This window comes from Chroicocephalus ridibundus, chromosome 2 (assembly GCF_963924245.1).
Source record: "Chroicocephalus ridibundus chromosome 2, bChrRid1.1, whole genome shotgun sequence".
Classification (NCBI taxonomy): Eukaryota; Metazoa; Chordata; class Aves; order Charadriiformes; family Laridae; genus Chroicocephalus; species Chroicocephalus ridibundus.
This window is the reverse complement of record NC_086285.1, coordinates 22,790,897-22,813,710: the sequence shown is the minus strand read 5'-3', so window position 1 is coordinate 22,813,710 and position 22,814 is coordinate 22,790,897. Positions and strand designations below refer to the sequence as shown.

The 22,814-nt window shown below is 41.3% G+C and overlaps 1 protein-coding gene across 1 annotated transcript in view; it reads left to right on the top strand.

The window, feature by feature from the left end:
- The window catches only part of LOC134511160 (macrophage mannose receptor 1-like), a 35,428-nt gene extending 26,865 nt beyond the window's left edge, over positions 1-8,563 (top strand). The window contains exons 24-30 of the mRNA XM_063324719.1: positions 183-415; positions 2,018-2,183; positions 2,983-3,135; positions 3,391-3,507; positions 4,571-4,738; positions 6,552-6,593; positions 7,008-8,563. Of these exons, the coding sequence (XP_063180789.1) occupies positions 183-415; positions 2,018-2,183; positions 2,983-3,135; positions 3,391-3,507; positions 4,571-4,738; positions 6,552-6,593; positions 7,008-7,252 (1,124 nt within the window). The 3' untranslated portion in view covers positions 7,253-8,563. The remainder of the gene's footprint in view (positions 1-182; positions 416-2,017; positions 2,184-2,982; positions 3,136-3,390; positions 3,508-4,570; positions 4,739-6,551; positions 6,594-7,007) is intronic.
- Positions 8,564-22,814: the final 14,251 nt, after the last annotated feature.

The window sequence follows — 22,814 nt, the reverse complement described above, 5'->3', positions numbered from 1 at the left end:
TGTCACAGAACATGAAAATATGGCTTTCATCACTGCAGTGATAGTTGGGACGCATCTTAATTTGTTATTCCAGCCTCTCTCAATTACTTAACTACTCTAGTACACTAGAGCTTCTCTCACTGTTGTATGTCTAGCCAACATAAAGCGTTTGACTTTTCTTGTTGTTTGTTTGCTCATTACAGACCCCAAACTGCCAAATTCCCAACCCCTAGTTCCGATGTTTGGCTTTAACAATTATGGTGACGACCGTTATGCAGTTATCAACTACAAAATGAGCTGGGAAGAAGCACAGAAGAACTGCAGAGACCAGTCTGCGGAGCTCGCCAGCATTCTGGATCCTTATGCCGAATCTTACCTGTGGTTACAAATACTAAAGCATGGGGAGCCTGTATGGATTGGTCTTAACAGCAACACGGTGAGTCCACCAAATGCTTGTCACAATCATACTACTACCCTGGACCAGCATAGATCAGCTATATTTCTCGCTCCGAGGTTGACAGGATCCACTGCTGTGGGCGCTGTTTGCTCCTGTGTGAGTGCAGATCCGTGAATGTGTGGCGGCCATCAAAGTCTTGGTGAGATACCTGACTTCCCTCCACTTCAGGGGTTTTACACACCCAAACGTTTAGCCATAATGTAAGTGAGAACAGCCACGGCCTCCATTTCAAATGCCACCAAGGATGTAGCTGCTACAGCGGTGAAAGTGGTCATGAAGTTTCCACTTCCTATGCCATGGTCTACCATACGCTGGTTTCTGAAGACACATTGTGGACCACACCACAGAAACAACTTGTGTTAAAAATAGTTCTTTCTTTGTGAGGTTATTTTAAGCCTGGTTTTAACTTACAGTCTGGCATTACAAGAGCTTGTGCTGAGCAATAGGGGAAATGGCAAAGTGCAGCACGGAGAAGGGAGCAGGCCTCTGGCGGTGGGGACACCTTAGGCTGGTTTTTGCAGCTAAAGGCACTGCCTTGTGATAGACTGTCACAGACTCTGTCAGCGAAGAGTGCAAAGGCCTGAAAGGGGAAGCATCTATCAGAGGCATGTAAAAAGAACATAAAAAAAGATGATACAGCTGGATATTTTCAGAACCAGAGTTGTGAGGAAATCCCAAGAAGACAGGCAGAGCTGGAGCTTGGTGGGACACAGGACCAAGAGAGGGCACAGGTGCTGAGGTGAGAGGAACTGGAGCTGAGCTTCAGTGAGAGGCAGGCACTGGGAAACAAGATTAGACAGGAATCTGGGATGAAATGTGGCCAAGGACTTCAAAGGAAAAAGGTCAGGAAAGGAAGTGGCAGAAAGAACTGGATGGGAGCCTGCCTGCAAAGCTCACAGGAAGAAGGGGTTAGGCTGCGCAGGATGGGGTGACAGGAGCCACGGCTGTAACTTATGTTGGTCATCCTCTGCAAATAGTGGTGAAATCCACTGAAAAAAAATGCATGCTCAACTTGTCTGTAGTAGCTGGTCTTTGCAAGAGCTGGAAAGCTACCACAAGCCTTGTTAGCATGGGCAGCAGTGGTGTGTGCCTCACACAAGAGTGGTGTGTGCCTCATGAAAAACATCATTGCATTCCTCTCTCCAGTGGAACTTCTGCTTTTCCTATTTGCATTCTAATACAGAGAGAAGCCTGCATTAGAGGAATGCTAGCAATAGTTTCTCTGCAATCTTTGTTTGATCTGTGTGTAGATGTGGACTCCTTTGATAAAATCTTCAATTGTATATTCACATTTGTTACTGCAAGGCCCTTTGCTCATCTACGGTACGAGATGGATGGTGTGAATTGAATAACGTAGGTTGGGTACTAAATGAACATCTGTAGGACCACTGCCCTAACTGCTGCGGAGAGTGGAAGTCTGGGACAGACTGTTACATATTCATGACAGAGGATAAATTAATTTTGTATGAGAAACCATGATTCTGATGTTTCCTAACTTTTACATACCTCCAAGCGCAATCTTAATCTTCTTCCAATCTAATCGTTGCATGGGACACAATCTTTATTGTCATTTCCTTTTAGACTCATGGCCATTATGTATGGTCAGATAGAAGGAGGAGCAGGTATCACAACTGGGGCAGTGGAGAGCCAAATAAGAACACAGCCTGTGTCTATATAGATCTGGATGGCTTTTGGAAGACAGCATTTTGCAACGAAACATTTTTATCTATCTGTAAACAATCCGACGGTAAGTTGTGAGTGGGAGAAATGTGATTTGGGAGTCTGGAATTTAAATTCATGGCTCTATTTGAATTTAGCTTTTCCATATATGCAAAGATTGTGATAAATGGTGTATTCCTTGTGATAAAATATTGCTTTTGTTAAGGAAGGACTCCCAGATCTAGTCTGTCTTGAGTGATTTCCAGATATTTCATTTCATAGGCCAGTCAACGCATGCACATCATGAAGACAACTGCGACATTTCGTGCCACAAGCAATAGATCTTTTCTGCATCTTTGTTTGTCAGGACCTGCAGAACTGATCAATTTTCACCTAACTATAAATATATCAATGATATATTTTTACAATTTAAAGTATCTTTTGTAATATTGGGAGATATTGGGAGATAAGAAACTTGTGTCATACTTGCATGTATGGACAAGGGTAGGAACAGACAGCTTCTCTGGACGACCTTACTACAAACTGTCTGGACACATACCACTGGCTTGTGGTGGTGTTGAGATCCTTTGTGCATACTGACTCATTCCTCATTCTGTTTCACAAGTTTTAAGTAAAAATTGCCTTGCAGAAGACAATTGCAGTAAGACTGGTGAAAACTGCCTTTAGCAAATTGGAGAACCAGCTCCAACTAGTATAGTTTATTACTAGTTTACATGATTAGTTCAACCTTTTATCATTAGTGAAGTCTCTGGGATATTTGTTTAACTGTAATCACTGTCAAATTGGTAGGGCTGATGCGTGGTGCAGGAGTACAAGTTCCCGTTGGCTTTTAGGACCCCACTGAAACCTGTGTGTCTCCTTAATAGAGTTAATCCCTAGTGAACCACCACAGCTTCCTGGAAAGTGCCCTGAACCGCAGCGTGGTAGATCTTGGGTTCCCTTCCGTGGTCATTGCTACTATGTTCACACCATTTCTGAGGAAAGCTGGCCTGATGCTTCCATGACATGTATTCGAATGGGTGAGTGCCTTTTTTTTATGTTAGGATATTTTACAGGTTGTTTGTGTATTTGTTTTTTTTAATCCAGAACCAAGAGATAATAAGTAGGTGTGTGTCTGTATATCAATTATAAGCTAAGGCTAATTTAAATTTATTTTCAAGCTTTTCTACTATAAAAGTTGATCACAAAACATGGAATGATTATTTACTTTGATAATTAATTTCTAACGGAAAATCTTGCTGAAATTATATGTAATATTTAATTCTTATTTTTAGGTGCTTCTCTGGTTTCCATAGAAGATTCAGATGAGATGAACTTTATCTTGCTTCATTTGTCTTCCATAGCAAGTCAATTCAGAAAGTTTTGGATAGGATTGTTCAAAAATATTGATGGTAATTATTTCACAATGCATAATGAGATGAAAATAAATACTGAATAAACAGAGAGAATACTAAATAACATTAACATACTAAATACTAATACTAATATACTAAATATTAAATAAATTATCAGAGATAAATCAACTGTTAAATGTTTAATAGATTTCTGTTAAAATACTTAAAGCTTAAACCACCAAGAAGTCTCCACTTTTTGTATCTTTACTATCCTTAGAGTATATTTCATCCTGTAAAAGGTTCTGGCTTAGCACTGCAGTAGTTGATTAAAATGTTTCCTTCCCTTTACTCAAAGTGCTTGACATTTAACCAGTGCTAGTCTTTTAAGAAAAGTACTATCTTGTAATTAAAAGCTGAAGCAGCCTTAAACTGAAATTTATTTCTAAACAACACAGGGGATAGCAGCTCATATAAGCTGCCTAGCAACATTTTTTAATCTAAATTTTAGGGCTTTTTCATAAGTTTTTTTGGTGGAAAGTTTAATTTTCATCCAAAAATATTTCAACTTTTTTTTTCTTTCTTTTTAAAATGCAAATTTGATCCTGTTTTCTACATCATTGTAATTGTGAAGCCTGTTTTTCATGGCAGACTTTGAGGGTACATCTCCAAGGAGAGTCTCAACTAGGCTGCAGTGAGCGCCCTTGGCCGTGGCTGCCCAAGTCCCTGTTTCTCGCCACCAGCAACGGCAGACAACTTGTTGCATGGTGGGCCAGGTGTTAGTTTGCAGCTAGAACAGATGAGTTCTGGGCACAGCTTTCAGATAAAAGTCCTCAGGCAGCCTGGGCATCAGGCTTCCTGCCAGCTTGGCTTCCTTACATCACTGACAGCCATGGCCCTGAAAGCTAATGGAGTTAACTTTGGCTGTGAGCGTTTACATTTGGTACGCTCCCATCTGAATGCCTCTGACTGTTAAAAGAGTGAGAAATGAGCCCAAGGTAATCCAAGTAAATTAATACTAATTTAATCAACTAATAAATTCCATAACTGATGTTGTTGTGCCTGGTAGACTACAAAAAATTCCCCACTTCATTCACTCACTAGTTAATACTTATAATTTTAGGGGAATGGATATGGGTAGACAGAAGTGCGTTAGAATTTGTCAACTGGGAGAAAGGAGAGCCTACAGTAATTTTTGATGAACACTGTGTTGATATGGATGTCTCAAGTGGAACCTGGAGGAACTATTTCTGCTCTGTTGACCAGAATTTTATTTGCAAAACCCCCAAAAGTAAGTTCTGAATTTCTGTGCACTGGGTTGCTAACTACTATTTATGATGTTAATATACATGAAGCCAAGCTGCTTATGCACTGGGTATGCTTTGTGTATTGATGTTGAGGCATGTGCATCTGCATGAAAGCCAAGGGTAACTTCTGTTAAGGACAATGAGAAGCAATGTTGGAGAAGAACCTGTGCCTGTTTCCTCTTCTTAGTTTAAAAACATTGATTTCTTGGCATTTGCTGTACTCTGGGGTAGGGGAAAACATATCACCTGGTGAAAGTGTGGAGAAAATTCATAGTCATTATGACTAGAGTGCAAGGGCCAGTAGATAATGAACAGGTGACTAGACTAGCGCTGAGAAGAAAGGCAGGCACTCTCCTGGTAGCTTAAGCTAGGGGCAGCAGGGCAAAGTCGCTGAGCTCCTGCAGAAGGCAGGCAGGTGCTGCTGGTGGGGTCGGTACCAGTGAAGTGTGCTGGGATCTGCTGGATGGCCAAGCAGAAAGCGTCAAGTGAGGGCGGGCAGTGGGGCCCAATTCATTTCTCTGCTGACACAGGCATGGGCAGATATGCCAAGGCAACCAAACAGAACAGTGCATTTCATTTTTAATGGTTACCTGAGTCCCTGTGTTTTTTTGGCAGCGAGTGTGAGTCACATATAGATTCAGCTGTGTTTGCGCACATCAGCTGGGAGAGAGTTTGAAATAGGCCAGATTTGCCATTGGCAAACAGGATCCACTGCACACATCTAATACATGCAATGTGGAACCAATTGAGTCTCCTCCCTGTGGATCTCCACACATTGGCAGGTTGGCAACGGAGTCATCCATGAGCTTTGTAGGGCCCAGCCAGAGAGTCCTGCAAGCAATTAACCAAATCATACTCCCCAAGCAATTGAGGGAAGAAAGTTGACTAAAAATACAGCTTAAATACTTTTAAGTACAAAGGTGCTTTTTATTTTTGCAAGTGTAAAAAATTGAGTTCTTCAGTGTGAAATGTGAATCTTTACACTGTGGAAGTGTAAAAACTTTGAACACCTGTCTCCACTACCAAAAAAAGTGTTCAAAGCAATTAATAGTGAGATAACTGTTTGTTTGTTCGTTTGTTTGTTTGTTTTTTCTTTCCAAATGTTTTTAATAAGAATATTTGGTAGATCCAGCCTGAATTGTCAGGGAAAAGGTTTTCATATATTTTTCATCTCCATGTACTGTGTCCAGCTCTGGGTCTCCCAGCACAAGAAAGACATGGACTTGCTCAAGCAGGTCCAGAGGAGGGGCACGAAGATGATCAGAGGACAGGAGCACCTCTCCTATGAGGACAGGCTGAGAGAGCTGGGGTTGTTCAGCCTGGAGAAGAGAAGGCTCCAGGGGGACCTTATTGTGGCCTTCCAGTACCTAAAAGGGGCCTACAGGAAAGGTGGGGAGGGACTCTTTATCAGGGAGTGGAGCTATAGGACAAGGCGTAACAGTTTTAAACTGAAAGAGGGGAAATTTAGATTAGATATTAGGAAGAAATTCTTTACTGTGAGGGTGGTGAGGCGCTGGAACAGGTTGCCCAGGGAAGTTGTCAATGCCCCACCCCTGGAAGTGTCCAAGGCCAGGCTGGATGGGGCTTTGAGCAGCCTGGTCTAGTGAGAGGTGTCCTTGCCCATGGCAGGGGGGTTGGAACTGGATGATCCTGAAGGTTCCTTCCAACCCAAGCCATTCTGTGATTATTAAAAATTTGACAGGAACACAAAATAAAAATTATGTATGCAGGATTTATTTAATCTTTGAATGGTTGCTTGCAAACTGTGTAAAATATGTATATTTTTTAATTTCAAAGTTCCTGAAGTTGAGCCAACCCATGATTCACCTGTCAATAAAGGTAAGTTTGCTTCTTATAAGCACATTAAAGAGAATTTTTGATAAGTTTATAGGCATTTATTATTTACAATTAAAATCGCCTCCAAAGAAGTTTAATTTAAATACCCATTGAACTGTCACAGATGATTTTACTTTAAATCTGTTTAAAAGGAGAATTCTTTTCTCAAGTTGGATGTCTTATTGTTTGCTTGGGTGGGTTTTTTTTGCTTTATGAATGGTATACTGTGGTACAATATAGTGTTCCTTTTAATAGGAACGCAGAAGAGAACGAGCCCAGTTTTTCATTGTCCATCTGGAACATGCATCGATTTTAACTGTTATGGTTCAGTGCTTTTACACTTCAGCCAGTTGTTAGTTTACTTAGGGAGATGGTTGTTGGCCATTTGTTGTAATTGTTCTGTTTTGTCTTTCACAGCACCAAAAAGTGAAGCTGCTGTTTCGTCCTCAAACGGTTTAGGTGGGATGATTGTTATACTGATCCTCCTTCTTCTAGCAGCAACTGGCTTTACATTCTATTTCTTGTATAAAAAAAGACGTGGTCGGCAAACACTTACAGCCAGTTTTGGCAATGCCATATACCGTGGCAATAGTGACCCTGGTACTCATGAATCAAATTGTCTTGTGACCAATATTGAAGAAAATGAGCAGGCAACAGTTTAATAATCAGGGTAACTTTGGGCCTGATTTCAAAGGGAATTAAAGCTCTGGAATACAAGAATTCTTAAGGCAAAACGATTTTCTCCTGTGGAAATTCTAGTTCATTTTGCCCAGGACACTTCTTGCTCTCTGTACTAGCAGGAACAAGCAATCTTGCAAGGCAGATCCAGAGATTTACTCACAAACAATATTACCTGGGAGCACTGCTGAGCATACACACAGACCTGGAGCTACACTGTGTAAGTGAACACTCAGGCTGTTCCAGTCTCTGCATGAGTCCAGCATCACCTTTAGGCACAAGAAGAGCCATGCTCACCACAGGCAACTGTGAGAATAAGCTCCTTAGCACAGTCCAAAAAGTACATCCAGATCTGTAGGAATCCTGAAGATGCCACCCCCGATCTCCAGAGCAGGCTGGCGGAATTGCGCAGATTGGACGGGACCTCCAAGCTCCACCGGCGTAGGTCCCTGCTCGAAGCAGGACCAGCTCCCTGCCCCAGCCAGGCAGCCTGCTCCAGTCCTGACTCCACATCTTCCTTTTGCGACCGAGGTACCCACAGAAACCCTTTGTGTTGCCTGTAACACCTGAATTAACACATTTTCCTCCTCTGTATATAATTGATAGAAAGGAAAGTGTAAATTGTTTTTCTTCTGCTCTAATTCTGTAACGTAAGCATTGGAAAATCAACTATAATATGAGGTTTGAATGTATTGTGAATAGAAATATTTTACCATTTAAATAATAGAATAGGGATCTCAAAGGATTCTGCAAAAGGGGGGGAATAGGCAGGATGAAGTATACTTAATTCATACCTGAAATACATAAAATAAGAAACATACATAAAATTTATTCTTTAAATCTCCAATACCAGTGAAGACTGAATACTTTTTTAGGCCATTTTTTCAAAGCCTAATGAAACAAGCATTAGAAAGTCTTTTCTAATTTCCAACCAAATTCTCCCTGTCCAAGTCTGTTTTAATCCTTTGAGTATCATTCCAGACTTGGATCATGACTGAGGTGATAGCATTGCATCTCATATTGGACTCCTGGTATATTCTCTGGGTTCAGAAACTCTAATAATATACAGTAGGTTCACATAGAAATGTTTTGGGTTTTTTTTTACTTTTCCAATGCATTTTATGCCAAATGTAAACAACAGAATAATTCAAAGCTCTAGTCTAGAGAAGGTCCTTATTTAATTTGATATTTTTTGATGTTTTAATCTTTTGACAGATTTTAATTGTGTTTAAATTAAAATATTTTGCGTGTGTATGAAATACATGTAAATAAGTTTTTATTCTATTTTGGTTCATTAAATGGTCATTAAAGGACTGGTTCTAAGTAAAAGTTTGTGTGTCTTCTTAAGCAGAACAATTTACGATAAAAGTGAAAATAAAAGGAAGGAGGGATGGGATTCTTTCCCTAATCTAGCATGTTCTTAAACACCAGTAGTGATTAGTCTTTACCATCCAGTGAAACAGTGTGCCTCATTGCTTCTTTATGCCCAACATTTCAAAGTTTACCCTAATAAATGTCTAATGAAAGTGTTGTAATTTAAGACTAATGTGCTGTACTGCTCTAGCAGTTTGTGAGACAGATTCTTATATCTTTGATAGCTCTTGTCATGTCTTCTCTCCATATTTTTCTGATAGTAACTCTAGTTCTTCCCTTTTGACTTCACTAGCTACATCTTCTGGATCTCTAATCCTTTTTGCTGTTCCTTTCTAGACCTCACTTTATAGTATGTCGGTCCTTCTGACAGAACAATGCACTAGTGGATAAGGTATTTCAGGTGAGATCCTAACAACACGGAGAAGGTCAAAAAGACTAATCCACCATTGTAACATTTGCTAGAAAGGGCCTTTCTGTCTGAATTGGTTCTATAGGATCTATAGGTTTGGATAGATAAACGGTCACCAGAAAACAATAGGCCAAAGACAGGAAAGGTGGCTAATGAGAAATTAGTTTGTGAAAGTTTCCAAGGACTGATGAGCTTTATAGACGAGTAGTCCTGTTGCATCTGTGAGAGCTGAACCAAGAGTTTGGTGGGACTGTATGAGGCCAGCAGTGCACAGAAGCGTCAGCAGAGGATTGTACAACTTGGATCACATCCAAGACAGCAGGGGCTGCTATCTGGCAATGAAGACCAGACCCTCTGAGGGACTTCCCAGACATCTCCTGAGGAGGCCCTGGGGTGCCAGTATGGCTGTCTGCGACTGGGTATACAGCTGGGATTGGTTTCTAAATATTGCTCCAAGCAGGTAGCTGTGACTGTCTGTGAGTGAACTCGGTGAGTGAAGAAGGGAATGTGTTGCATGAATAGTTATTTGCTATTCATTATAATAGCTTGATTCTGTTAGTAATAACAGCTTAGTGAAAAAATTTGTTCTAAGAAATACTGGTTATGATCTGCATTTCCCCCCAACTTGATCCCCTAGCAGTGTAAAGGGAATTTACAAGAAACTTTGGTTTGTACCAAATGATGCTTTTCTTCTCAAAGTTTTTGTTTCTTCTCAGGTTGTTGATTCCAAATTCTTCCCCTGCAGCTAGGTATCTGAAGGAAAGCTGTGGCTGCCACTGTATTTCATACCAAATCCTAGCTAATAGACCTGCTCCAAGAATGCCCCTCAGATGAGACAGATCTAGTACTTAGTTTAAAGACACTACTTATATGGAGGTATGAAATAGGTGCTGGGCCGCCCTTATTTGCCACATTGAGGTGTTTGAACACACACCCAGAAAGAGGTAGGGGGGAAATTTAGTGCCAAAGCAAGCTTTTTACTGGACCTAGGAACCTTTGGGGTTAAATTGCTGTAAACAGAGGTCTGGGTAATCACAATTTGTCAATTTGTCCAGCTTCCACATAGATTCTTTAATTGGGGTTAGGTGCAACAAAATAGCATTTATAGCACGCCTTTCCACATAGACGTGATGTGGAGACCTACTTTTTCAGTTTCTTGCCCTTTCTTTCTGTGTATTAGGGTAGTATTTAAGAGAGAATGTTCTGCCTTTTCTCACTGTTTCACTGTGTTAGGTCCCTAAATTGAAACTATAACATGGCTGAAAAGTGAACTTATTACAATGTAGGAAATAACAACTGTCTTTAGGGAAGGAAAAGCTGTGGAAGAATTCACTATTGTAACTTCCTGTCATGTCAGATGGTGACACAGCTGTGGCAGATAGATGTACAAAGAAGAACAGAACACACTTTACAGAGAAACACAGTTTACAAAGAGAGAAGCTCTTGGGCAATATAAGTACTAGTAACTTGGAACAGAAAACAAAATATTAGCTGCAGCTCCTTGTCTAAAGCAGGACTCTAAAAAGAAGTTTATGAACTCAAAGTATTTAATTTTGTCATTTACGCTTCTGAAACTAGGAGATCAAAAAAGGAAGTGAAGAGTAATTTGGAACAAAATGTAAGAAAGCTCTACAAATACAAACAGAATAGAAAGATAGTTGTGAAATGAACTAGTGCCTTCAGGCCAGATTCCAATGGCAAGAGACAGATTTTCCGGGGTCAATAGGAAAGGTTTGAACTGCTCCATAAGCATAAAGTTGTCCTGATGTCACCTTATCCAGAGACAGGAACAGTTAGGGTTCATTTTGTCTCTTCTCAGCTGTGCCCTTATCTGACATATGCAGCTTTCTCCCTTCTACAACATTCTGCAGGGCACAACTTCTAATTCACTATCTATTAAATAATGATATGTAAAGCATTTTTAGGATATGGTTAGCGGTTCTGGTTCCTCATTTCAGGAGAATGCATACCGTGCAACCTTTATACTGCCTTTTTATCCAGACTCTTTATTTAGACAGCTAGATGAGACTCATCTCACCTGCTTTTAGAACTGGTTGACATAGTTCTCCTTTACAGTCAATAGTTAGGCGTATACATGTATCACCTGCAGTTGTTCTGTGGTCCTCCAGAAGAGGCTAATAACAGGACAGAGATTACAGAGGTGGGAGGAAATAATATTCAGTAACGGGAGGAATAGGGGCTCATGCAGTGAGGCAAGAGGATGGTACAAAAATGAAAAATAGCAGCAAGAGTGTGTGTCCAACAAAAGGAGACTGAAGGGAAAGGTGGAAGTAGAAATGAAGGAGTTTGAATTGGACCAGAAGTGCTGAGTGAGCATGCTTTGCATAGAACTGGGCCAAGAGAAGAAAACAGCCAAAGGCAACTGTTGCCCCAGGAGCCCAGCTGTGCCGTTCCGACCGGGGAAGAGGGCACGTGTGTGGATGGGGAGTGGGTAGAGGGTGTGGGATATCTGTATGTTTGTTCCTGATTTGCCTGTGTACTCTGTGTTCTTTAGAAAGGCCATGGCTGGGGATCAAGGAAGAAGGCAGGCTGCTTCTCCACCTTGCCCTGGCCCTGAGGTCTTGCACAGGGCAGAGGCACCTAGAAAGACGAGGTGATGGTTTCTCCTTGAGAGTGGTGATTGTGCACAGGGTTGGGGGGATATGCTTTGGAGCATCATGCTGGACTGCAGAGGTCAGGAAGGAAATCAGGGTGTTCCTGAGAGGAACAGAAAGTGGACTTGTGGGGAAATATGGGATGATGGAAAGGAAGGGGTTTCTCCTAGACAGCTACAGAGGAACTGTATGGGCGGTTTCGCCACCCAAGAAGCCACTGAGAGAAAGCTTAGAGACAAGCACTTTCTCTGCAAAGATACTATGGAAACGGGAGAGAATTTTTTCTAACCCTGTTAGAGAAAGAAAAACCCTTTGGTGTCCTGGGGCATGCTCAATTTGAGGAAAAGTGAAAGGTGCCGATAATTCCACCTGCTGGATCTGGCCAGCGTGGGGACTATTTGCTGGCGAGAGGGAGAGTGGGGGAGAGTGGGACAAGAAAAACAAGACAAAGAAAAAGTATGCTGAGTGTACAAGGCCCGTGATCAGCGGGGGGAGTGAATGGGATGAATCAAGAGGTCTTGACCTGCTGTCAGGAGGCAGATGGAATAGTAATGAGGCTTGATTACACATGTCCCATCCACTCAAAGATTTCTCCTGCATCCTATGTTGCAAGAAAATTGTTTTTTATTACTGGGCAGTGGGAACAGCAGCCTTTTCTCCTGGTGATGGTACTTTTAATTTCAGAGCTACCACATGGGATGGTTGTTAGGCTGCTGTCTGAAAGTAAGCTTCTGTTAAAGGCACTGTTTGCTGCGTACTCTGACTCAATAGTGAATTTAAAAACAAGAAAAATTTAGGATCTATTGAGAGTAAAATCTGTTTACAACAATTGTTTTAACAGGAAATGGGCAAGTAGAAATGTGCAATCTCCACACATTGCAAAGATAACAAATGTCTGGGAAAGAAGACACCATTTCACTTCTTGACTGGTTATTTGTTAAAGCAGCGACATTTAGAGCACATAACAGTGAAGCTGTTCGTTCTTAGTTGGATTAAAAATGAAAGGGAATTGATTATGCCACTACAAACTGTCTGCATTATAATTACTGAAGACATGAAATTTAATGATATCAAAACTCAGCATAGTGACACAAAATAGGGAAGGGATTTTAAATAAATGAGGAAGCTAGAAACAAGATAAAAAGGAAGGAAATCCTTAAACTGTGCATGAAAACTATTTGCATTCAGCTACAGGATCACAAGAGAAAAGCACATTCTATGAATTATCTTCCTTTAGCAATTCTCCATTGCCTCTTGTGCACTTCTATAATTTGACTGAAATTGCACTGAGTAATAGAATAATTTCAGTTCCAGAATTTTAATATTTTATCGTAAATCACTCCAAATATTCATAAGATGTTTTTTTTTTCTCAATTATTCATATGGTGTTTGATAGCTCAAACAACTAAAGTGTCATTCCGAGTGAATTTTGTAAACAGTTTCTTTGTGTTCCCACACTTAGTGTGTCGACATAGATACATTTTGCTATGGAAATATCATTCTTGGCCATGGAAATACTCAAAACTCGGCTGGAAAACGTCCTTAGCAACCTTTGAAGCATTACATAGCTTTGAATCCCTGCTTTGGGCAAGATGTTCACCCAAATGACCTCCAGAGGGCTCTTTAAGTGTAAATCCTGTGGTCAGTATTGGTATACAGGATTATGCACTTTTGATAAGCTAAAGCCTGTATAGTTGGAAAAAGTAAAGGAAGTGATCAGAAAATGTGGCAGAGGCAGGGATGAGGCATGGCCAACAGTAGGAAGCAGCACAGCTCTCCTGGCTGCGTGGGCTGTATGGGCGGTGCTAGCACCCATGTCAGGCTTATGCTTTCCATGAACTTGAGATCAAAGCACAGATGCCACAAGGACCCTCCATCAACATAATTTCTGTGGTGTCTGATCATGTTCTACCGGCTCGAGAACTGTGGTTTATCGTCTCTGCTGCTCTCATCCCTGTTGAGAGGTGGACTGATGTCACTCTCTGTCCCTGTCAGCCTTGCATAGCACCGTGGCAGGGACTGTACCAAAGGGACCAAGAAGAAGACATGCTCCAAGACCACTCAGTCACACCCATCATGCACCTGTAGCAGCCTCCCATGTCATGCCAAATTAGAAAAAAACAAAGGAATGGTCTCTCCCTTCTAGCTGTCGGTGACCACAAAATATGCTCTTGGATCCAAAAAAACCAGCGAGGCTGTTCGGTCCTCCTTCTTGGTTGGCATTTGATGATGGCACAACATGTGGGCCAGAGGAGCTCCTACTGGATTAGAGAGGCCAGCAAACCAGCTTCCTGAGAGAGAGGTCAGTAGCCCACTGCAAATAATGTTAGAGAAGTGTTGATATTGTGTCCCTGGCTACTTGAGACATTGTTGGGAATGGCAAGTCCCAGTAACAAGTTCAGTCTTGTGCCCTGCCCTTTGAGGATGATGGCTTCTGCCTTGGGTTTGTGAGCCTAGCTTAGCTCATGAGGTGGTTTTGGTTAATTAAAAGCCTTAAAGTTTACCTTAGGGGCTAATTAGAATGCCCAAAGCAAAGTGGTCAGTTATGACCAAAAATTTCTTATTTCTAAGTCCTGCATGAATAATAAGTATTTCTTGGCACCTGCCAATATCCTCTAAAGCCTGTACTAAGTCAGTAATTGGAGAAGTTGGGGATAATTGCTGTTTAGAAAACAATATACACTGAAACTAGTTTTAATGCAGCGTATTTTTATACTGTTGAAACTCAAGTATAGAGTCCTATTTGTTGTCAAAACCCAGCAGTCTATCCATTTCTTTTTCAAACACACTTGGAAAAACTCCATTATCTTGAATAGATTTCTAAACTGTATCCAAGTCTGCTTGAAATAGTCAACAGACTGGCATCTGTAGAGTGTCCTGAAGTGACAAAGAACAGCAGAAAGAGCTGATTGAAAGTGTGTACGTGACCCGTGTTCAGCCAGACATTTTCTCCAGCCATGGCAACATGGATCCCTGTAGAGCCCTATCAGGCCTAAGCAACAGAATTGCCAGGGATGCCTACTTGAATTAAGCCAGTAAATTTGGCTTTTATCACAAATTAAGAATAGCTCTACCAGGTCATAGTAAAGGTTTGTTTAGCATTGCTTCCTGTCCCTGATGGTGTCCAAAAGCAGGTGCTTAATGAAGAGCTCAAGAGTTGACAAACATCAAGTGGTAGCTCCTTATTTGCCTCTCTTGGCCTCAACAGTTGCGGCTGAGTGATTTCCTAAGCCAGAAGTGGTGGTTTTGCATTCATAAAAAATCCACATAGAGACTTATTGATAGGCTAGCTAGTACACTCAGTGTACACTGTTGCAAAATTTTCCTATATAAATAACCTCCCAGAAAGCCAGCAGAGAAAAAGCATAGTATTGCAATCATAGAATCATAGAACCATAGGGTTGGAAGGGACCTCTGGAGATCATCTAGTCCAACCCCCCTGCCAGAGCAAGGTCACCTACAGCAAGTTGCACAGGAACACGTCCAGGCGGGTTTTGAATGTCTCCAGAGACGGAGACTCCACCACCTCTCTGGGCAGCCTGTTCCAGTGCTCTGCCACCCTCAAAGTAAAGAAGTTCCTCCACATGTTTAGGTGGAACTTCCTATGCTCAAGTTTGTGCCCGTTACCTTTTGTCCTGTCACTGGGCACCATTGAAAAGAGCCTGTCCCCATCCTCCTGACAACCACCCTTTAAGTATTTATAAGTGTTGATAAGGTCCCCCCTCAGTCTTCTTTTTTCCAGACTGAAGAGACCCAAATCTCTCAGCCTTTCTTCATAAGAGAGGTGTTCCAGTCCCCTAATCATCTTGGTAGCCCTTTGCTGCACCCTGTCCAGCAGTTCCCTGTCCCTCTTGAACCGGGGAGCCCAGAACTGGACACAGTACTCCAGATGCAGCCTCACCAGGGCAGAGTAGAGGGGGAGTCTTTGGTCTTTACACCTGGCTGTAAAGACCAAAACAAAGAAGGCATTCAGTAACTCCGCCTTCTCCGCATCCTCCATCACCATGGCTCCAGTCTCATTCAACAGTGGGCCCACAACTTCTCTGGTCTTCTTGGAAATACTTCTTGGAAAAAAATATTTAGTATTTCATCAGCATGCTTACTTCTTTTTTTCTTCCTATTGAATCCCTTTGGATGTTCTGATACTTCACATGTATCTAAGCAATTTCTGACAGCAGTCCTCTTCACTATGTTTTTCTTACCACTTCAAAATTTTAATTTTTTGACAAGTTCATCCTATTAAACGCTCCACAGGGTGAACAGCTTAGGGCAGTGTAGCATAACTTGCAGAATGTCAAAATATGAAAAGATTTTCTAGTGGTCTGTATATCAGGGGGCAGAGATCTGGTGTCCTTGAAGAGACATATTGTTTTTTTTTCCTCAGAGTTAAAGCCATTCTATAATCCTGCTTAATTCCTGTTCTCACGCCAATACAGTTTGACTCATAGTTTTTCAATTGATGACTTCTAAAAGAAAGCAACTTTGAAGAAAAAATATACTTCTCTTTTTGTAAGTAGCCCGATGGTAGACTATTTCTGGTTTAGTTCAGAGAACTAAAACGTTGATTCACAACTTTCCACGAAGAACAGTGGTAGCTCTGCGTGTGTATTATCCTTTACCATTGCTTTCATTAAAGGAAACTTCCTCTGGTCAGTCTTTCCTTACACAAGAATCTTCAATTTCATATTTCATTTCACAAGCCAGTTACTGCATATTCTTTATGAAGTTCATTCTGCATTTTAGTTTATGGATGTTTCTTGCCATCCCTCTGTGCCTCCGTGTTTGGGCTTCATCAGGAGATGTAAGTCCACAGAAAGTACAGGACTGGACCTCTTCTAAACGTCGGTGAAAACAGTCCTCACACATTTTTATATGTAAAAATACCTGAAATGATACAGCCACATTCATGCCAATGTGAGTAATAAATACAGTTACTGGTAAAGAATAAGAATGGCAGAAATCTGGGATCATATCTAGAAGAGCCAGCCTATTTTGCAAGTTTGTCTGTAGATAACATGAGCTAAAGATCTCATACCACTGGTAATGCCTTAGGAAACATCCTGGGAAGGCTGAAAAAGGGCCAGAGATAGTAATGAAAGTAAGTAATTAATTACCTTGTGCTTTAAAATATTCTTATAGCTTTTACTGTGTTTCAGGGAAAGCTGTCTGTCCATTTAAGTCATGGTCTGCTCTTGATTAATGAGTGAGTGACTTTGCTGTAGCACTGAGGTGGCCGACGAGACCAGGCATGGACCCTCATGTCCCTTCAGATGCAGAGCAGGTGCCAGGCAAGGCTCACATGGCTCTCTGGCACCTTTCTCACTGTTTAAAGTAGATCAGTCTGGGCACAGGCTTTGGCTTGCCGACAGGAACGAGGTGATGCCAGGCTTGGATCTCCGGCTCTGGCATGTGGGCCACAAGCGGCTTCCCTCACGTCCTGCCACCCTTAAGAGCTGCAGCATCTTTTTTTTACCACTGAGTGGAGTCCTTATCAAGATTGGAGATATGCAAGGCTTGATTCCCCAGTCTGCTGCATGACATTTTCTTCAGAGAAATTTGGCACTGGAACTGTGTCTGGCATCACAGCCAGATGATCCAGATCCAGGGCATGGGTGAGTGCAGGGCTCATCAGCAGGGTACCACAAATACAGGGTTACCTTTTTGGGCATCATTGTGAAATCTACAGTTTCTACCAGTGGTTTAATACAGGCATTTTTTTTTTTATTTAGCAGCTTAAAGGCCTGCTTATAAAAGAATATTAATTTCCAAATACATGTATCTTCACTCATTATTGTTCACTGGCATTTTCTTTGGACAAAGTCCTGCTTTAGGTACTCACCTTGGATCTCTTCCCACGGCCATGATTACTACACTAACCAACTTGGAAAGCTGGGTTGATGCTCCCATGTATTCAAATCCTACAGTCAATTAGATGAGTGCTTCTGGTAGGTTGTAAAAGTTGCAGCTGGTATTCCAAATCAGGGTCCAAACCAGATGTGAGGCTCCAAGCAGTTGGGCTCCCATGTCCTCAGGCCATTAATTATAATGCCAACATGAAACAAAAACAAAAACAACAAAACAAACCAAAGAAATAAATTGAGAAAAGGAAGTATGGAGGCAGGAGTGGAGAGCAATGTTTTCCTCCTATTCACATTTCTGAGTGGCTGTGGGTACACGTTGTTTGTCATCCTGCGGCCACTTATCTTCAGTCTCCCAGTATTAGATTCACTCCCAAGACTGCTATCTACCTTTCAGTCCTCTGCTTCTTGTTGCTGTCTTAACCTCTGCACATTTCTTTCCAATTCCCTTTTTTCCTCAATCTCTTCATGATGAGACGGGTGTGCAGGGACCCTCAGTGAGCACCCATTAGTTGCTGCAAAAGCAAATTGCCATGGAGGAGCACACATGAATCTAGTTTCTTCCTTCACATCATCCCTGCCTGCGTGAAGAGACAGAGGCAACAGAGGACAGAAAAGTAGCTGATGATGCCGCGCATGACGTGAAGCTGTTATCCAGCCGTTCTAGTCTGAACACAGGAGCAGTATCACTCAGAGATACTCCAAATGTGAAGTTCAGCAGGGTAATTGCAAAAATAACAATTATAATTCCTTACATACAGCATCTGTGCAAATCTGCTGTGATGCTGGAAAGGTCAAGTTCTTAGTCGATAGCATTGCATTTTATTTCAGAGTCTTACAAAAACAATCAGTATATAAAACTTCAGTACACAGACACACTGTGTTCTCATATTGGAATGTGTCACTTCCATGTCACGCTAGCTGTTTTGTGAAACAATGTGTCAATTCAGATTCATAAGCTTCAACAATATCTAATTTTAGAATTTAGGAGGGATTTCAATCATTCTTGAATAAACATATTCTCCTTTATTCTGGATGCACTGAAAGAAAAGTGTGAATGCAGTTTCTTTCTTGTAATGCTAAAGTAAACAATAGAAGGCATAACATAAGTTAAAGGTTAAAGATCTTAGAATTTTATATATCCTGCAAATATGAACCTTTTATCATATGCATAGTAGAAATAGGGAACTGCAAAGGCCCTGCCCAAAGGCAGTGTCAGCTAAAACTAAGCAGCTGCTGACAGATACAACCTCTTATGAAGTTCCACCCCTCCCCTGGGCAACCTACTCAAAGCTTCTATACTTATAATATCCGTGTGATTTGCAATGTCACCAACTCCTCAGGACAACAGGGCTAGAGCGGCCCACATCTATGCTAGTAATCAGCTCCTGGGTGCTCCTTAACAGGCTGGTGGTGGCTGTGCTCAAACTGCTTCGAGAGAATGGTGCCTTGAACACTGCACTTGCCAAACTGTACCTAGAAATCCCTTTGGGGGAGTCCTTGCTGGCATGGGTGAAGGACACACGCCAACATCCATTTACAGGATAGTCAATTCTGCCAGTAATGCCTCTTCCTGAGCACTGTCTAATTTAAGTTCATTTGCCAAGTTTTGTATTAAGTACAGCTTTTGCCATTGTGTGAGCTATTAACATACAGAATAGCAACAAATCTTTCCATAAAACCCTTGTCAGTACACCTTCCAGTTCAACATAAACTGGTAATTACTGCTCTTTTCTTAGGGCTTGACTATGATTCTTTACTATCTAGTTATCCTCTCATGATTAACAAATAATACCATTTTTTCCACTACCTTTCCAGGAATTCAAGTTAGTCTGCCTGCCTTATAATTCCTTGGTTCCTCTTTTTTCTCATATTGTTTGTTCTTTTCTGATATGCTCAAAACCTGTCTAGGTTTTGTCAGTGTTCACTGAGAATTGTAAATTACTCCGAGTACTCCAGCCAATCTGTACGTGTTAAGACTAATCAAATTCATCTTCTTTCAAAAAAAAAGCTTTATATAGTAGATAAAAATAATAGAAGAGGTTATCCTGCAGCCCAAGCATCACGTCTGTTTTTGATCTTTAATCCGTACTGTAGTTTTATGCAAAGTCGGGCAGAACTTGTGCAGAACTAATCGATGTTGATGGTATAGGAAACGATCTTGCAAATATTTGCTCATCTCCCATTGTTTATGTGACTCCTAACGAAGCAGCTGGCAAAATGTGACTGAAATGAAGAGTGTACTTTCAACAGTGCACGCACATGTTCTGGTATGAAGAATTGCGCTCATGAATGCAGTGACACTGCTTCATGTGAAATAACAAGGAAAATGTATTCTGCACTGAAGCTTTCCAGAACAGCCTTAAGTTTGATAGACTGTGTCGCTGCCAAGAAAAAGAGCGAGATTACTAAAAATGTGGGCAGGAGCCCAAACTCATTTTAAATGCACATTGGCTTCATAAATATGGAAATTCAGCTAAGTTAAGGGCACTCTGTACATGCAGTGATATGAACAGCATCCAGAAAAGTGCACTTTGATGGATGATGTGCCTACTTAGACAAATGTTTAGAGATAAGTGTTAACTGAAAAAAAGAGTGATGTTGGCTGCAGAGAATGTGGCCTTGGATAGTCCTTTAGTTGGGAACTGGTGGTAACTTGAATTTGAAGCTTTGACCAAGGCTTACCAGCTTTCTAGAGGTAGTTCAGACCATCAGGGCTGTTTTAATGCTGTGTATCATGACATAAGGTCTTGTATCTGAGGAGCTGAAAACATTTTTATAGATGTCAGTTAGACTTCACAACACTATCACTGTGCAGATGTTAAAATTAGAGGAGGTATGGTTTGATTGGAAAGGAGGAGAGCCTGATATGTTGCACAAGGGCAGAGCTGGGAACAGTCACACTAACCTTTAACTTTTTCTGTGTCTGAGTATGTTGAAAATCAGGGCAGGTTTGTGCAGTGCAAAATTTTCTTAGTCACTATAGAGATTCTGGGTTTGTCTGTGGAAATCCGTCTGTAGATGACCAGCTCATTTCACAGCTGTCTGTCAAATGGATGTTTCTACATATAGCTTATTCCTACATTCCTAGTTATTTTTCACTTCCTCTTCCATCCTCTTAACGCTCATTAGTTGCAGAGATAGGAATGGCAAGATTCAGCTTTTCAAGTTCCTAAGTTTCCTCTTTGCCTATGCTTTAGTGAAGAAAATGCTAGTTTTTGGTCAATAATGCACAGGTGAACCTGGTAATTTTTTTCTGCATTAAATAATTCCCCACGTTATTGACACCAGTGGGTGTAATCCAGCCACCCTGTCTGAAATGCCCAGGTTGAGCAATTTTTTATCCATTTTCTCGCTTTTTCTCAGATTTCATTTTAGAGGAGAGCTAAGTAGTATATTGTGTGCTTCTCCCTGGCTCTACATTTTGCATGGGATATAAATCCCCAGAAAACAGCTTGGTACATTTATGCTAGGTGTTTACCTCTTCCCTGAGAAGGCAGTACTCAACACGAAGCATTAGATGCCTTCAGCATTTTGTGCTCTGGTCCGCTGAAGTCTTTTTTAATATGGTAACAAGGTGTTAGCAGTGGCTGCGGATTACTGACTGTCTGTTTTTTAACAGGCAAGGTGTTTGTGGAAGACCAGCAGTGGGTAAAAGAAGTTGAATTTAAACCCTTTGAAGTTCCTAATGTGGTGCCTGCCTTACCTTAGGTGAGGACTCCCTGCAAATGCTCCTTTTGTGTCCATGCGGCCAGCAGTGGGTGAGTCAGAGAGAGAAGAGGCAAGAGGAAGGCTGGTCTAAGTGCATGCCCATGGCTGGTGGCTGGGCTAAAGCAGACCTGGAGCCCTGTTCCCAGCTCCCTGTGGCATGTGTGATTTGCGTTGTCAGCACAAACTAGACGAACAAAACTTGTCCTGCAAACGGGATCTGAATCATAAAGCCCAACCATGACCGTCACCCCTGTAGCTCTTTTCAAGCTCATTAGTGGAGCTCAGATGACTGTCTAAATATAGATTACTTTAGGCAAGGGATAGGTGCCTTTCTCTCCGAAATAGGCAATTTTGCACAAATGGTGTGACTAAAGTAGTGTGCCCAGGGCATGTTCAGGCTAAGATGATAGCTTCAGGATTAGGCAGTCCTGAGAAGTAGGTAAACTTAACTGATGACTGAGCCTTAGGCAAACCACTTTCTGCCCTCATGGTGTTATAAATTCATACCCCAAAAAGAACTAAAAGATGACCAAATTGCATTGCAGTGGTATTACAATACTCAGACTATGCCTGGAAGAGCTGTGATAGATTTAGATGCCCTTCATAACAAAGAAATCTGGACACTATTTCAGATTAAAGCCAGCCCTTAGAGCTCCTTTTACTCTTTACTTGAACTACTGTGTGTAACTTCCCAGAAAAAAAAGAAACCAAACCCTACAGATCTTTTTATCATTTTGTAGTTAAGAGATTCCTTTGGTAGCAGTCCATGTGAATGTTCTCTCTACCTCTAGCTGTTAATTATGAAATTTCCCTCCTCTTTCAGAAAATAGGTTTGATACAGTTGTAGTTGGAAGGTGTGTGAGGAGGGGAAGAACTACAGTGTCTTCCTTGCCAGCTGATGTAAAGAAACTTTACTTACTACTACATACCTCCCACTGCCATGGAGACTGACAGGTAGGTCAGGCCATGAATCGGTGTTGGGGAGCTGGCATCAGGACATTTTTCAGATGTGACATTTTTTACGTATCCTTGTTACCCATATTTCAAATCATGTCCTGGACCTCACCATTCCACAGGTAGTGGGGGAAGAAAACAGTCTTAAATATATTTTCTGCCAACTTTTCTGCTTCAATATGCTTCTCTTAAATATTCGAGTCAAATGCTGCACTTAGATATGGTAGGGAATTGACATAAAGATAGGGATTTAAAAGGTGTAGGAAATTATCATGGAATCATAGAATATCTCACGTTGGAAGGGACCCACAAGGATCATTGAGTTCAACTCCCCGCTCCTTGCAGGGCTAACACTAAACCATATGACTAAGAGCATCGTCCAGGTGCTCCTTGAAGTATTAGCCCATGGAAAATATTTCAAAGTGTTTCTTTCTGGAAAGTGGTATATGTTCTTTTTATAAGGAAGGAAACAGTGATAAAGCTAAGGAAAAAAACAATGACTCATCATAGAGATAATATAAAGAACAGGCATTTTTCCAGTTATTTTTATAACTATATACTGTTATCCAGGAAGTATGGCTGGATCAGTTATTTTTTTCTTACACAATCCATTATTTAAACAATA